The sequence below is a fragment of the Podarcis vaucheri genome, assembly GCF_965113315.1.
Source record: "Podarcis vaucheri genome assembly, chromosome: 5".
Lineage (NCBI taxonomy): Eukaryota > Metazoa > Chordata > Lepidosauria > Squamata > Lacertidae > Podarcis > Podarcis vaucheri.
The window spans coordinates 22,093,127-22,107,062 of NC_138763.1; the positions used below are offsets into that span (position 1 = coordinate 22,093,127).

Below are 13,936 nucleotides of genomic sequence, written 5' to 3' on the forward strand. Positions count from 1 at the left end.
GCCTTCTGGTGCTACTACTATGACAATCATTTTAAGTAATTCAAGTATTTATTACCACCAGCTATTGAACTATAATATTTCAGTTGAAGTGAATGCCAAAACAGAACAAACTTTCTTAGAAAGAGTATTCCATGGCTTAAGGAACAGTGTATATAGTTTGGTTAATCATTTACCCACTTTTCTGCTCACACCTGCTAGTTATCCCAAAAGGTAACAACTTTCAGTAGCACAAAAAGAGCTTAAGGCTTGTGAGTATCCCTTTCTTATCCAAATAGGGATAGAAACTGGCACTAAATAACAGTAACATGTTGCTGTTAGCAAGCTAAATCTTCAAAATGACAAATAGCTGTATAACAAAAGTTTCTTAGATCCATATTCCCTATGCAGGCATTCTTTGATCATCATCTGATTAAATGAAAACTATATTCCATGTTAAAAGGTATAGGAGGTATGAATTACATCAAGAACCTCCTGTCAAATTTCATTCAGTAGCTTATTAATATTTGAAGTGTTTCTAAACAGTATGAAAACCTTATTTTCAAAGCCCTACATATACAAGATGATCTCTGAGGGAGAGAGACCAATGTTGTAAATTGCTCTATTTTACCAAGATAATATGAATATTGCATAGAACAGAAAATCATGGTACCCCAGACTGTATGAGGGATAATATACTCATGCTGTTATAGCATCTATCCCCTATCACTTCTAAACAGTCTATTCCTTTCAGCAACTTCCAACAAGATCAAATGCCACTGATGTAACTCCTAGAGTTTGGGTCAAGGAGTCATAGCTCTGTGGCAGAACAATGTGCTCACTTAGGCAGTATCAATACTAGGAGTAACCTAAATGTAGTTATCACCAGGTGCAAAATAACATGAAACTAAAAGACATATACCTAGCTCAGTTTCATAGCTGTCAACTTACAGATTTGAAAATAAGGGACCAGCAGCCTCGAAAATAAGGGATCAGCAGCCAAAATAAGGGATTTTAGGCCATCAGCAGGTTGCTAGCATGAAGTGGGGGCTGCCCAGCTCCCCTCATTCCCTGCAAGCCTTCCTTTCGCCGTGCCCTCCGCCTCTCGCTTCTTCCTTGCTCGCTCATCTCTCCCCACCACACTTCCTAGGGAGGGAGAGGGGAAGGGGGCGGTCTCTCCAGCTCCACTGCCGAGCTGAGGACAGCTGCAGCCCCGCCGGGAGAGGCGAGGTGAGAGGGCAGGGAGGACATCGGGCTGCTGTTGCTAACCCCCCTCCCTCCCCGGCGGGGTGGAGACTGCTGCTCCTCCCGCCTCAGTTTTCTTTCGCCCGCCCTGCGGCGACGATGCGCGGCCTATTGGGTTTTCCTTTGAAAGTGAAAGTGCCCTGGGTGTGCAGAGGTGGCGGGAAAGGCTTGCATGGCTGCATTAGACGAGAGGGAGGAGAAGGGGGAGTGGGGGGTGGAGATTGCAAAAAAAAAACCCAAAACCCCACGCACTCAGGGCGGGTTTGGTTTGTTCCTGTCACTGAGAGAAGAGAAGAGGCGGGGGGGGGGATTCTCGCTGAGCCACCGCCGTTCCCTCATGTGAAGGGACTCAGGGATCCTGGAAACTGGGGGGGGGGGTGAAGTGTTTGGGCCGGGGGCGGCACTTTTGCTGCTGCCGCCGCCTCTGTTGCCGCTGGAGAAAGGAGGCGGCGACGACGAAGAGGAAGAGGAAGAAGACAAGGGGGTTCAGGCAGGGGGGGGATTGTCTGGCAGTCCCGGGCTTGGGGGGGGGAGACGGATGCCGTTGAGCAGCGTGCGACTGTGGGGTGTAGTTGTTGCTGCTGCCACCGCTGGCAAGGAGAAGGGTCGGAGAGGCCGAGCCAGACTCAGGGAGGGAGGGCGAGGAGCTGCTTCCTTTGAAACCTGGGAAATTTACGGGACATCATCAATCTGGGACAGCAGCGGGACACAGCACTGGGATAAGGGAGTTTCCCGCCAAATAAGGGACAGTTGACAGCTATGCTCAGTTTAGTCCTTGTCAGAAACCTGGTACAGTGGTGCCTCGCAAGACGAAATTAATTCGTTCCGCAAGTCTCTTCGTCTTGCGGTTTTTTCGTCTTGTGATGCACGGTTTCCCATAGGAATGCATTGAAAATCAATTAATGCGTTCCTAGGGAAACCGCCTTCAGACCAGGTCCGGGGACAGTCTGTCCCCCGACCTCTTCTGAAGGCTGGGGGGGGGGACAAGGGCTTTTCTTCCCACCCCCAGCCTTCAGAAGGCTGTTCTGAAGGCTGGTGGTGGGAAGAAAAGCCCTTCTTCCCACCTCCCGCCCCGCAAGCTCCGGGGACAGGAGGGCTTTGCTGCCGACCGCCAGCATTTTAAAAGCCCCTGCTGTCCCGGGGCGATTTTAAAATGCTGGCGAGCGGGAGCGAAGTCTCTGCTGTGGGGAGATTTTAAAATGCTGGGGGTCGGGAGCGAACGCTTCGCTGCCGACCCCCAGCATTTTAAAATCTCCCCGGGACAGAAGAGAAGTCTCTGCTGTCCCGGGGAGATTTTAAAATGCTGGCGGGCTCCTGCCATAGGCGCGCATCACCTCTCCAGCCAGGAGAGGGTCGCAGGGGGCTGCTTTAGCCCCGCGCGCGCTCTCCCAGCTGGAGAGGTGACCCGCGCCTATGGAGGCTCCTGCCATAGCCCCGCGTTACCTCTCCAGCCGGGAGAGGGTTGCAGGGGGCTGCTTTAGCCCCACGCGCCCTCTCCCAGCTGGAGAGGTGACGCGCGCCTATGGAGGCTCCTGCCATAGGCGCGCGTCACCTCTCCAGCCGGGGGAGGGTCGCAGGGGGCTGCTTCTCTGCTGTCTCCCGGGAAGGCAGGCACGGGGGAGCAAAGACTTTCGCCCCCCGCCGGCCTTCGGAAGAGGTCCTGGACCTCTTCTGAAGGCAGGCAGGGGGCGAAAGTCTTCCCCCCCCCGCCTGCCTTCAAAAGCCGTCGGGAACAGAGGAGAAAGGCGCTGCCTTTCTCCGCTCTCCCGGGAAGGCAGGCAGGGGGGAGCAAAGACTTTCGCCCCCCGCCTGCCTTCAGAAGAGGTCCTGGACCTCTTCTGAAGGCTGGCGGGGGGGGGGCGAAAGTCTTTGCTCCCCCCGCCTGCCTTCAAAAGCCATCCGTGATAGCGGGAAGCGCTTCCCTGCTATGCCGGACTGCTTTTAAAATGCTGGCGGTGGGGAGCAAAGCCTTTCGGCCCCCGCCGGCCTTCCTGGACCTCTTCTGAAGGCCGGAGGGGGGGAAAGGCTTTGCTCCCCACCACCAGCATTTAAAAGAGGTCCCCGGAGATTTCCCTATGGGCTTTCGTCTTGCGAAGCAAGCCCATAGGGAAATTCGTCTTGCGAAGCGCCTCCAAAACAGAAAACCCTTTCGTCTTGCGGGTTTTCCGTCTTGCGAGGCATTCGTCTTGCGGGGTACCACTGTACATGAATTTTGTCTGAAGAAAATACCCCATTTTGTGAATGGTGAACAGGAAAGATCTATTAAAGTATTCTTTTTTTTCTTTTTTGCAAACTAAAAACATCTGGTTAGATTTGGGCCATGCAAAGAAACACTGTTTGCTTCAATAAATCATCATAGTTGTGTTCCAATTACACAGTCAGACATAACATTGCTGCTATGCCGCAAATTGTAGTGTGAAGCAACCAACTGCCTCAAGAAAAGAAAACAACACTTACAGCACACTTTCGCAGCAAATAAGAGTTACTGCTTTTGCCAGGGATGGTTAAGTAACCCATCTGCTCCGTATCTGGAAAAGAACTGACCAGATCCACACCTTCTGGATCATTGTGTAGATCAAAATATATTGTGGCAATCGCCCCACACTTTGAACTGCTATTTAGAATTTGACAAGGTGGTTCATGGGCCGCCTTTAACATTTTTTTCTTTAATACACCCCAAAAGCACATCTTTCTAGCTGCTTGAATCAGCCTTCATTTTTTCCATATACAAAGCGTTTCAGAGGTTGGTGAGGTGACATCATCACATCCCATTACTCCTGGAGTTCAAGAGGCAATTTCAGCACCATTTTCAAAGTGTGTGGGTAGTGTAAAGTAGATGTCCTTTTTGCTATTCCAAGTGGCTACCAAAACACGTTTAAAAAAAGAGAACTTAAAAGAAGGATCACCTTATCAAATTGAAAGTGGATAAAACTGAGGGGTTTGGTGCAGGATATTGTTTTGTTGTCGTTTGGTTTGTTGTGTTGGGGTTTTTTTTGCACATTTATGTAGAAATGAGATGAAACAGGCAAAAGAGGGAACAAAAGTAGAAAAGAACTTGAATGGAATAAGCATATCCCTACTCATGAGCCTACCTCCAATACCATCGTCTAAGAATAATCTTCTTACATTTAAGCTATTTTTAATGTTACAAAAAACTAAATGATACAAGTTTGGTTATTTTATTAACAAGTTTTTGTTAATGAAACAGGGGAATGAATGTGCCGCTGGTGTTGTGGAGAGGTTCTCTAACAATGCTGCCAGTGTAGACATAGAGACAGAGTTGGCTTCCAGGACTGCTGAAGGGTCTGGTTCCAGCATCTCTAGAAAACTATATGGTGTATCCAGCCTGAGCCTGATGCCCACTTAACAAGCTTTTTATACTGCTGTAAACCTTTGTTTCACTGACAAAGCTTCTAACCTAACACAGCTACAACATTTCACTTCAAAGGCCACATCCTTGGAAAGCAACCATCTGTCTACAACTCACTTCATATTCAGTGTTTATCTTATGCTCCTCAACACCACCACCACCATTTCTGACATCACTGGACAAACACTTGTCAAAGAATACAGCACAGATGTAACAAGCCTCGAAGAAAAGCACTCCAGATAACACTAAAAAAAGCCTTTTTGGACAAACACTGGGAACACGAACACTGTGGAATATCTAGGTAGGCCAATGCTGGCAAGTTCAGCAGCAATAAAATAGCATCTTTCTGTGACCGACAAACTTACATACTAGATCTCACCTTTTCTTAAAAGATATTAAAACAGATTCAACTTCTTCTGACCAATGTGAATTATTCCATGGTCCAGATTTGCTTAGACATCATTCTACACTATAGCTATATATATATAGAGAGAGAGAGATTGATATAGGTAGATAGATATATGATATCCAGAGGTTGGTTAAAGTCAGAGTTCAGGTGTATTTTTAACTGGTGGGAAAAGATCGACGCTGTAGGTGCCTGATGCAGTGCTGCATATCTGAAGCAAGCTCACTCGATAAAGCGAGAGCCACCCTTATGAAAGCCCTCTTCAAATTGTTGTGAGATGGATTTCTGCCAGACGCCTTGTGGATAATAGTGCCTCCTCTGACGATCTTAGTAAACAGGCAGGTCTGTACCAAAAGAAGTGTTCTATCAGATTGCCTAGTTGCAAGCTGTTTAGAGCTTGTAAATCCCTAACAAGACGTTAAACTTGGCTCGGGAGCAAATAGTCAGCCAGTGCAATTCTTTTAGCACACATGTTACCTGTGTGTGGCAGAGTGCGCCACTAAGCAACCTAGTCCCCACATTTTGCACCAGCTGCAGTTTTCAAACTAACCTTACCAGCAGCCCCAGAGAGCTCACTGCCATAGTCCAGCCTAGAAGTTACCAATGTGTGAGTCACTGTAGCTAAACAGTTACAGCCATACCAGCTGAACCTAGTAAAAGGTACTCTAAACCACTATGACCATCTGGTTCCCCAGTGACTGCATACCCATTCCTTCAGAGAGTGTGCAACTCCACCTAAAACAGATTAACTTTCCAGTTCCCAAACTTGAGGACAACTCACTCACAGACCTATTTTGCCAGGATTCAGTTTAAGTTTATTGGCCCTAATCCATCCCATCACTGCATCCAGACATATTATTTTAGTCCTCTGTTTCTTTAAACTCTGGATCTGTGAACATGAATGTTATGTCAAGAAAAGAAGGAAGGACAGGATCCAAGATGCTGAACTTATGCTCATAATATATTTTTACTCCTAAATCATTCTGTATGCTGTCTGCAGCAAAATAAAATTAGTAATACTTGCTTAGCTTACAACGTTGTTGAAAATATTACTGAGATCATGCATATGAAGCTCTTTGCACACTCTGAAGTGCTACAGAAATATTCTTCTTATTATGACTCAGTATTGCCACATACACAGCAGAAACAATTGCTACAGATAGTGAAAGACACATGCTAACTTGGTGATAGAAACAGGAAAAACAAGGTCCTAATGAATGGCCTTGCTTGCACATCACATAAACCATAGTTTAAAATACTAGAGTTTAAAATACTATGGTTTAATGTAAAAAAAAAGCAGCCTGCTACTGTACGGTGATCAAAAGTTCCCATAGTGCTCCTCTGCTGCAGACACAGGTTAGAGTATGGCTTGTGTTCTCCAAATCCAGGAGCAGGTTTGTGTTCTCCAAAAAACTCACAAATGGAAACCAATGTTTATTCTTATCTTACAGCTCATTGTTTGTTTGGATGAAACAAACCATGAGCCTCAGTTAATATGGCACAGCATGCCAGGCTTGTCTTTCCACAACACAACAGCAGTGAGAGAAGTGGAGTGGAGCAAGACATTTCCAGCAATGTGCACCAACTTACTGCTCATTCACATTAAACCTTAATTTGTTTTAAACTATTACATGTGAACTGGGCCAATGCCTGTGACTACTAGTTCCTGCAGATATGCTGATGTTAAATACCGTATTTTTTGCTCTATAAGACTCACTTTTTCCCTCATAAAAAGTAAGGGGAAATGTGTGTGCGTCTTGTGGAGCGAATGCAGGCTGTGCAGCTATCACAGAGGGATTGCTGCTTTCACTACGCAGCAATCCCTCTTGCTGTTCTGGCTTCTGAGATTCAGAATATTTTTTTTCTTGTTTTCCTCCTCCAAAAACTAGGTGCGTCTTGTGGTCTGGTGCGTCTTATAGAGCAAAAAATACGGCACCTGCTGACCTGATTAGTGGCCTGCATTTGGGGGCAGGAGAGGACTACTGGAATCTATATAAGATCACAACATATTAAATATTTCTAAAAGAAATTACTTAAAACCAAGGGGGAAAAGAATACTATGATGTTCAAATTATCTCACTATTTCATTAATTAATTTCCTTTGTTACTTACCCACTTTGGGTATAATGCTGGTCCTTTTCTTTTCCTCTAGCCCGCTCCTTCTCTCTTGTCTTCTCTTTATCTCTGCCTTTACGTCTTTCTTTATCACGAGATCTGCTGCGTGTTCTTCTGTGACTGGTCCTTTCACTGCTTCGGCTATAAGACCGTTGTTGAGGTCTGGAGTGGGACCTATAAGGTTGAACAGTAAGCAAAGTGGGTTTGTTTGTTTCTTCCAGTGATGGACCCACACCTTTGTACCTCTCTTCCCAGAAAGATACATATGGCCCCATCACTGCTGGTTTTTAAAAAGCTACTGGGCTTAATTGCAATTACTATATTTTCAGGAATGCTAGACTCCTGCAAAAAACTACCTTGTGATGGTGTTGTACCCTGAAAGGGGTCTTAAAATTGTTTAAATAAACAAACTATGGTTTGCACATATCACACTTTTCCAGTTCAGAGCAAAACAGCAAAATATGGCTTGTTGCTGTATCAGGAATGCAAGTATTTTATTGCAACCTATGAGGGTGTAGAAGGAGGAAGCATGTGATTTCAAGGCTGTTCATAATGCTAAACCATTTTTTGCATTACTTTTTAATGGAGCTCTTAAGATATTCTCCATGAGCACAGACAGTATAATGCAGAACACTAGCTGCTAGGAAGAAATGAGAAGAGATGGTGACAATCACACTTTAATCTTTTATTTTGTACAAACTTTTTAAAAAACCCTCGATTTCATAGTGCAGATATAAAACCATGTATGCTTCCTATTAGAAATCCTGATTTTAAGCATATACAAATGTAATGCAATACACTCATTTAATCTACTGAAACCTGAAGATTGATTAAAATTTCTTAAACAGAATGGTGGTCCTAATGAAGCAGCAACTACCGACAGTTGCCTTAGATCCTTTCAAACAGATGATGAGGAATGTTCTGCAATGAATTCAATGAACTGCCACTCCACATAGCTATAGCTTTAGTGAAAAATGCTGATGTTGCAGATTCTAAATCAGTTTAGAACCAGTCTTCTATAATCCACTCAATGTGGCATTGTCTTTATTGGAAGACGTTGCATGGTTCACTTTATGCCACTAGGAGGTTATCCCACCAATATACCAGGTTCACAGTTCCCCAAAATTTTCTGGAAACATTTCAAGTGCTGCTTCTTACCGATAAAGCTTCCACACACAAAACTTAGAAAGATAACTTTTTCCCTTAGGGTACAAGCTTACGCTGCATTCAGACGCACTAAATCATGGTATAGTGCTGTAAGAATGAATGTGCAAGAGTAAGTCTTAGACCTAAAGACTCTTTCCTTTCTTGCTTTTTTATACACAAGACAATGAGATCTAAAGTCTACATTTGCAGTGTATCACAATCTGCACTTTCTCATTTTGTCCAAATCCTGGTTTGTTAACAAACTGTAGTTGTTGTTTTTTTTACAAGCCACAGTTCTAGGAAACAACATTTTGTTTACAAACTGCAAATGAAAGATTAGAACTGCATATGGAGGAACGTAGCACTAACCCGTGGTTTAATATTACATCTGAATGCAACTTTAGTCTCATAGCTACAACAGGCCCTTCCAAGTGTCCCTATTTTCCAGGGACATCCCTGATTTAGAGAAGCTGTCCTGGTTTCTGATTTGATCCCAGAATGTCCCGCTTTTCCTTAGGTTGTCCTTATTTTCAATGGAGAAATGTTGGAGGGAATGGTAGGATGTCCCTATTTTCAATGGAGAAATGTTGGAGGGTATGGAGTTATCCAACCACTGAGCCATCTGAAGGCAATCCTGTATAGCAGGGGCTGTCAACCTGGTCCCTACCACCCACTAGTGGGCGTTTCAGGATTCTAGGTGGGCGGTAGGGGGTTCTACAGCACAAGCTGAATCCTCCTTCCATCGAGCACTGGTGGGCGGTAAGGAAATTTTACCATCAAGAAAGATGCATTAACGGGTGGTAGGTATAAAAAGGTTGACCACCCCTGCTGTATAGGGAAGGCTTTTTAATGTTTAATGTTTTATTGTGTTTTTATATATGTTGGAAGCTGCCCAGAGTGCTGGGGCAAACCAATGATATATAGGGTATAAATAGTAAAAGAATCATTATGGAATAGGATGTCCCTATTTTCATCGGTGAAATGTTGGAGGGTATGTGACAAGGGTCCACTTTATACAGCAAGGATAGGGAAACAGGCCTGGCAGCCAAGTGTGACCATCCAGGCCTCAAGGATTCTGCCTGGGCCACAAATACCCTGACCAGGTTACCCTTCTCACTGGCCCTACGCCAAACTCTCCCTTGAGGGCTTTTGCTGGCTTGGAAGGTATTCTTAAACTGTGATGATGCCCGGACGGATAGTTGTGTGAGAGGGTATGTATAGAATTTCCTGGCTTTAGTGTGGCTAGAATACAACCTTGCTGTACAAAGGGAAGAGTTGTGTCCTTTGTTACACTCATTTTTGTTTGTATCCACATCTACTTTTGCCTCCAGCTGTACCCACCACTGCTATAAGCATACTCCAGGAGGCTGCTCATGTTGCAAAATGTTCCCCACCCCATTATACATTATGTTGGCCAATGCCAGCACAGTTCAGGTTATGAGATACTGGTCTCTAAAACCATGCTATATAATCCCATGAGGCATGGATTCACTAGTCCAGTTTGAGGCACTTGGGGCTCATGCTGCAGAAGCATTTGGTGCTGTAAAATTCTGATTCACAAGGGTTAGAGTGTTGGACTATGACCTGAGGTTCAAATCTCCCCTCAGCCATGAAGCTCACTGGGTGACCTTGGCCAATCAGCATACTTTAGCCTACCCTACCTCACATTGTGAAGATGAAATGGGGAGGAGGAGGGCTGGGCGATATCAGTTTTTCAACATGGCGGTGTTTCACCAGCCTAACATCGTGGTTTGGCAATATACCGCAATATTGAAAAAACAAGCTGCATTGGCCTCTGCCCACAAAGCACCTGGTGAAACTTCCCCAGCTCTCCCTCACGGGCTGGGACAACACAGCTTGTTTGCACAGCTCAGCTGGGGATCGGGAAGGTTCCCCCTTCCCAGCTGAGACAGCCCCAGGGCTCCTGCTGCTTGTGCCAAATCTGTAACAGGGCAGGCGACATCATTGGTTGTCCTACATCTACTGAATCCCATTCCTACTGAGACCACCAAAGTATAGACCTCTCCTTTTTACTAGGAGGAAAAATAACATAGGGCTAAGGGCTAAGGAGAGATGAGAATTTACCTTGAAATGAAAGTGGGGTACTGTGTGCTTATTCCTATGTTGATTTCAATGAGTCTAGTCCACATATAATTTATTAAAGATAGCATCCTGAATTTTGAACAAGATTCTATTATGTATATTTTCATAGTTACAATCGAATGACAAAGTAGTTTTATCACAGAAAGGAAGACAAAAAAGGAAGTGATGGTGTAGAAGAAATGAACATGGAAAATGGGCTACCAGACCTGCCCCCTCCAAAAAAAGAGGGGAAAGCTTTCAGAGCACCATAGCACACACCCATCATGCCAAAGGTTAAGTCATTTAGTCAAGTTCAAAGATCTTCAAAGACTTCTTAGATCCAGATAAGCCCATATGCTACAAAAATCCTATGAAAAAGCCATTTCTTTCCAATCTTTTTATGTCTAACTTACAGAACACACACAGATGCTTGGCATCACTCAGCATCCCGGAATTTCACACCAGATAATAAGAGTTCACCAAAATATTTCCTGTCTAACTCCTAAGCAATGTCTTTATTCCTTCAGCACTTTGCCCACTTGCTTTTAAAAAAATCCTGAAAAACCTGAAAATATCTATAAAAGACTATTCAGTTACTGCACAATAAGTGCTAATTTGCTAATTTCTTCACAGGTAATCAATTAAAATGTAAAATATTGGATAAAATGACTTGCACTAAATTTAACAGCTGCTCCATAAGCATAATTAGTTTCACAAGAGCCATATGTAATACAAACAGAGACAGAGTTGAAACAAATAAAGCAGATTTTAAAACTAGTTTGAGGAAATCTGCATTTAATTAGCAGGTGGGCACTACAACTGCATACTGTTTTTATACATTTGTATTTATGAAGTGACAGAAGATCTAAGGGCTTTTTAAAATGGCGTTTATTGTTTGAATGAGAACTGTTTTGCTGCATACTAAAGTGATTTAAGCCCTCATAGCTCTGCTTTGAAAAAAACCATAAATGGTGAAAGAAAACATGTGGAAAACTGTAAAACTAGAAAGAATTTGCGACAAAAAACAGATACACATACCATATCCAAAAGGAAACTACACTTAATTAAATATACACTACATCTGGAATATCAGCCTAATAAAATGTGAAACTACTAATTTTCATTGTTCTCTAGGAAATGAGGTCAGTGTCATTTAGCATTACCCCAATTATATTGCTCCAACACACTAAAATGCCATCTAATCTTCTTTTTTTAATAGTTAAAAAATCAACAAGCATATACTTTTCAAAAGTAGAAAAATAGTTTGGGTCTTCTTTTCACCCCACTCTATCAGGCAGCTTAAGCAAATGATATCACACATGAGGACTAGTCTTAAGATGGCATGTGCTAAATTTTAATGACTTATGAACACTGGAAAACAGCACCCACCCATGAATTGGCTTTTCAATAATGTCAAGTTTTTATGGACACACCTATCAATAACAGCCGTTGGTTTAATGACAGTCCTTGTAATTTAAGTCTCCCTAAAAAACGTCAACCAACACTTTTGGCAATATATTTACCACAACAATTCAAATTATAAATAATATTATTCCATTCAAGATACAAGCTATGAGATACATACAACAGAGTTGCACAACTTATTTTCAACCTCATAGGCTGGAAGCAGATTGGCCCATTCCACAATGGAAGAGCTCTTCCACTCACAGAAGGCACCAAGATTCAGCAAAGTCTCCCCACTGGAGCGGGTGATGACATTTCCTCCTTTCTCCTGCAGTCCCTTACATTGCCTCTCATGCTGCTCCAGCAGTCCCCCAACCTTCTGGGGAACTTTTCCTGAGACGCAGAAGGAGTAAGAGCTGATAAAGATTGTCTCCCCGACCCCCTTCAACCAACACAAGCTGAATGTCGCTGAGCAGAACTGGATCCAACTGAAATATTTTCCAGCAGTCATCTTACAGCGTTGTTCCACGTAAAATCTGGTCTTCTTGAATGAATTCAAGACTAAGTGCTCCTTCACCTCACAGTCCATGCCTAGCAAACCTGTTGGCTCACAAAAAAGTGTTGCTCAACATGGATTATCACTGAAGACTATTGTTAAAGGCATCATATCAATTCAACTACACTGTTGGGAAACAAAACTTCTGCTTTATTTGAGATACACCTAAGTCTGCATAAGCCAATTTGGAAGCAATCTATTCACACACATTAATGATCATAAGTGTTTCATTTCCACCTCTAAAGATGTAAAGAGTCGTACAGTACTGGAAAATTATCCAAAATGTTCTAGCACTCATGTGTATATTGGCCTTCCCTCTGCCCTGTGTTTACAAATATCCCACATGCACAAGCAAACAGAACATGTATGCTTTCCGCCTCCATGCCTCACTCCTCCTTCGGTCCTGGAAAACCCTATTATCTTCCTCCCTTAGTCATCTGAAGTGCCTTTTTTATCTAGAGAACCCCGCGAAATACTTTACACAAGTCAAAACAAACAGCTTTTCTGGATGTTCATAAGTTCTGCAGATGTAGGGCTAAGGTTGCCAAGAAAAACACTTAGCGTGATCAGGTATGGACACAAACAACTTTGCTTCGATCTAATAGCTAGATGTGTATTCATTTATTACAGATTTCAAATGTTGAACGTTGTCATACAGGCAACTCCCCACTTACATTATGTTCCGGCCCCCCATGCACGTCAGTGAAAATCACATAAGTAGGGAGTGCCATCTAAACACCCTTTAAATGCCCTCTCTGCCATTCTCTCTCCAGTCCAGATCAAAAATACTGTACCCAAAATATCCACAACTGGAACTCAAGCTCTGGGGTCAGCAGGAGGCCGGAGGACATGCGGAAAAGCGGCAGCCGCTGCTATGCTACCACACATATCAGCTGTTAGATGAGGCTAAGCACCCTAAATAAAACCCTGCTGTGCCTCCAGTCTCTTCTCCGCCCTCTTTGGGCTCCTCTCTCCCTCCATTCCCTGGTATGAATTAAATTGCTTCATTATTTCACAATGCTGCACATATACGGTTGCGCACAAGTCAATCACACATAAGTGTGGGGGTGCCAGTATTTCTATTAGTGCCTTCTACTACTACTAACCTAGGGACGCGGGTGGCGCTGTGGGTAAAAGCCTCAGCGCCTAGGACTTGCCGATCGAAAGGTCGGCGGTTCGAATCCCCGCGGCGGGGTGCGCTCCCGTTGTTCGGTCCCAGCGCCTGCCAACCTAGCAGTTCGAAAGCACCCCCGGGTGCAAGTAGATAAATAGGTACCGCTCCGGCGGGAAGGTAAACGGCGTTTCCGTGTGCTGCGCTGGTGCAGGCTCGCCAGAGCAGCGATGTCACGCTGGCCACGTGACCCGGAAGTGTCTCCGGACAGCGCTGGCCCCTGGCCTCTTGAGTGAGATGGGCGCACAACCCCAGAGTCTGTCAAGACTGGCCCGTACGGGCAGGGGTACCTTTACCTTTACCTTACTACTACTAAAGGGTTTCTTTGCTGGCAGCATCGTTCTACAAGATAAAAATCCACCTCCTGATTCTAAGTTATTTGTTTTAAGATTATTTTACACACAATAAGCAGTGTGGAGTTAGTTAAGAAGCTATTAAGTCATTTGTCACGATATTCTCAACACG

At 44.1% G+C, this 13,936-nt stretch overlaps 1 protein-coding gene across 3 annotated transcripts in view; it reads right to left on the minus strand.

Annotated features, from left to right (window-relative positions):
* RSRC1 (arginine and serine rich coiled-coil 1) overlaps positions 1 to 13,936 on the minus strand; it is a 165,981-nt gene that overhangs the window by 123,209 nt on the left and 28,836 nt on the right. For all 3 annotated transcript variants that reach the window (XM_082224561.1, XM_082224559.1, XM_082224560.1), the window contains one exon: positions 7,110 to 7,286. In XM_082224561.1, coding sequence (XP_082080687.1) covers positions 7,110 to 7,286 — 177 coding nt within the window. The remainder of the gene's footprint in view (positions 1 to 7,109; positions 7,287 to 13,936) is intronic.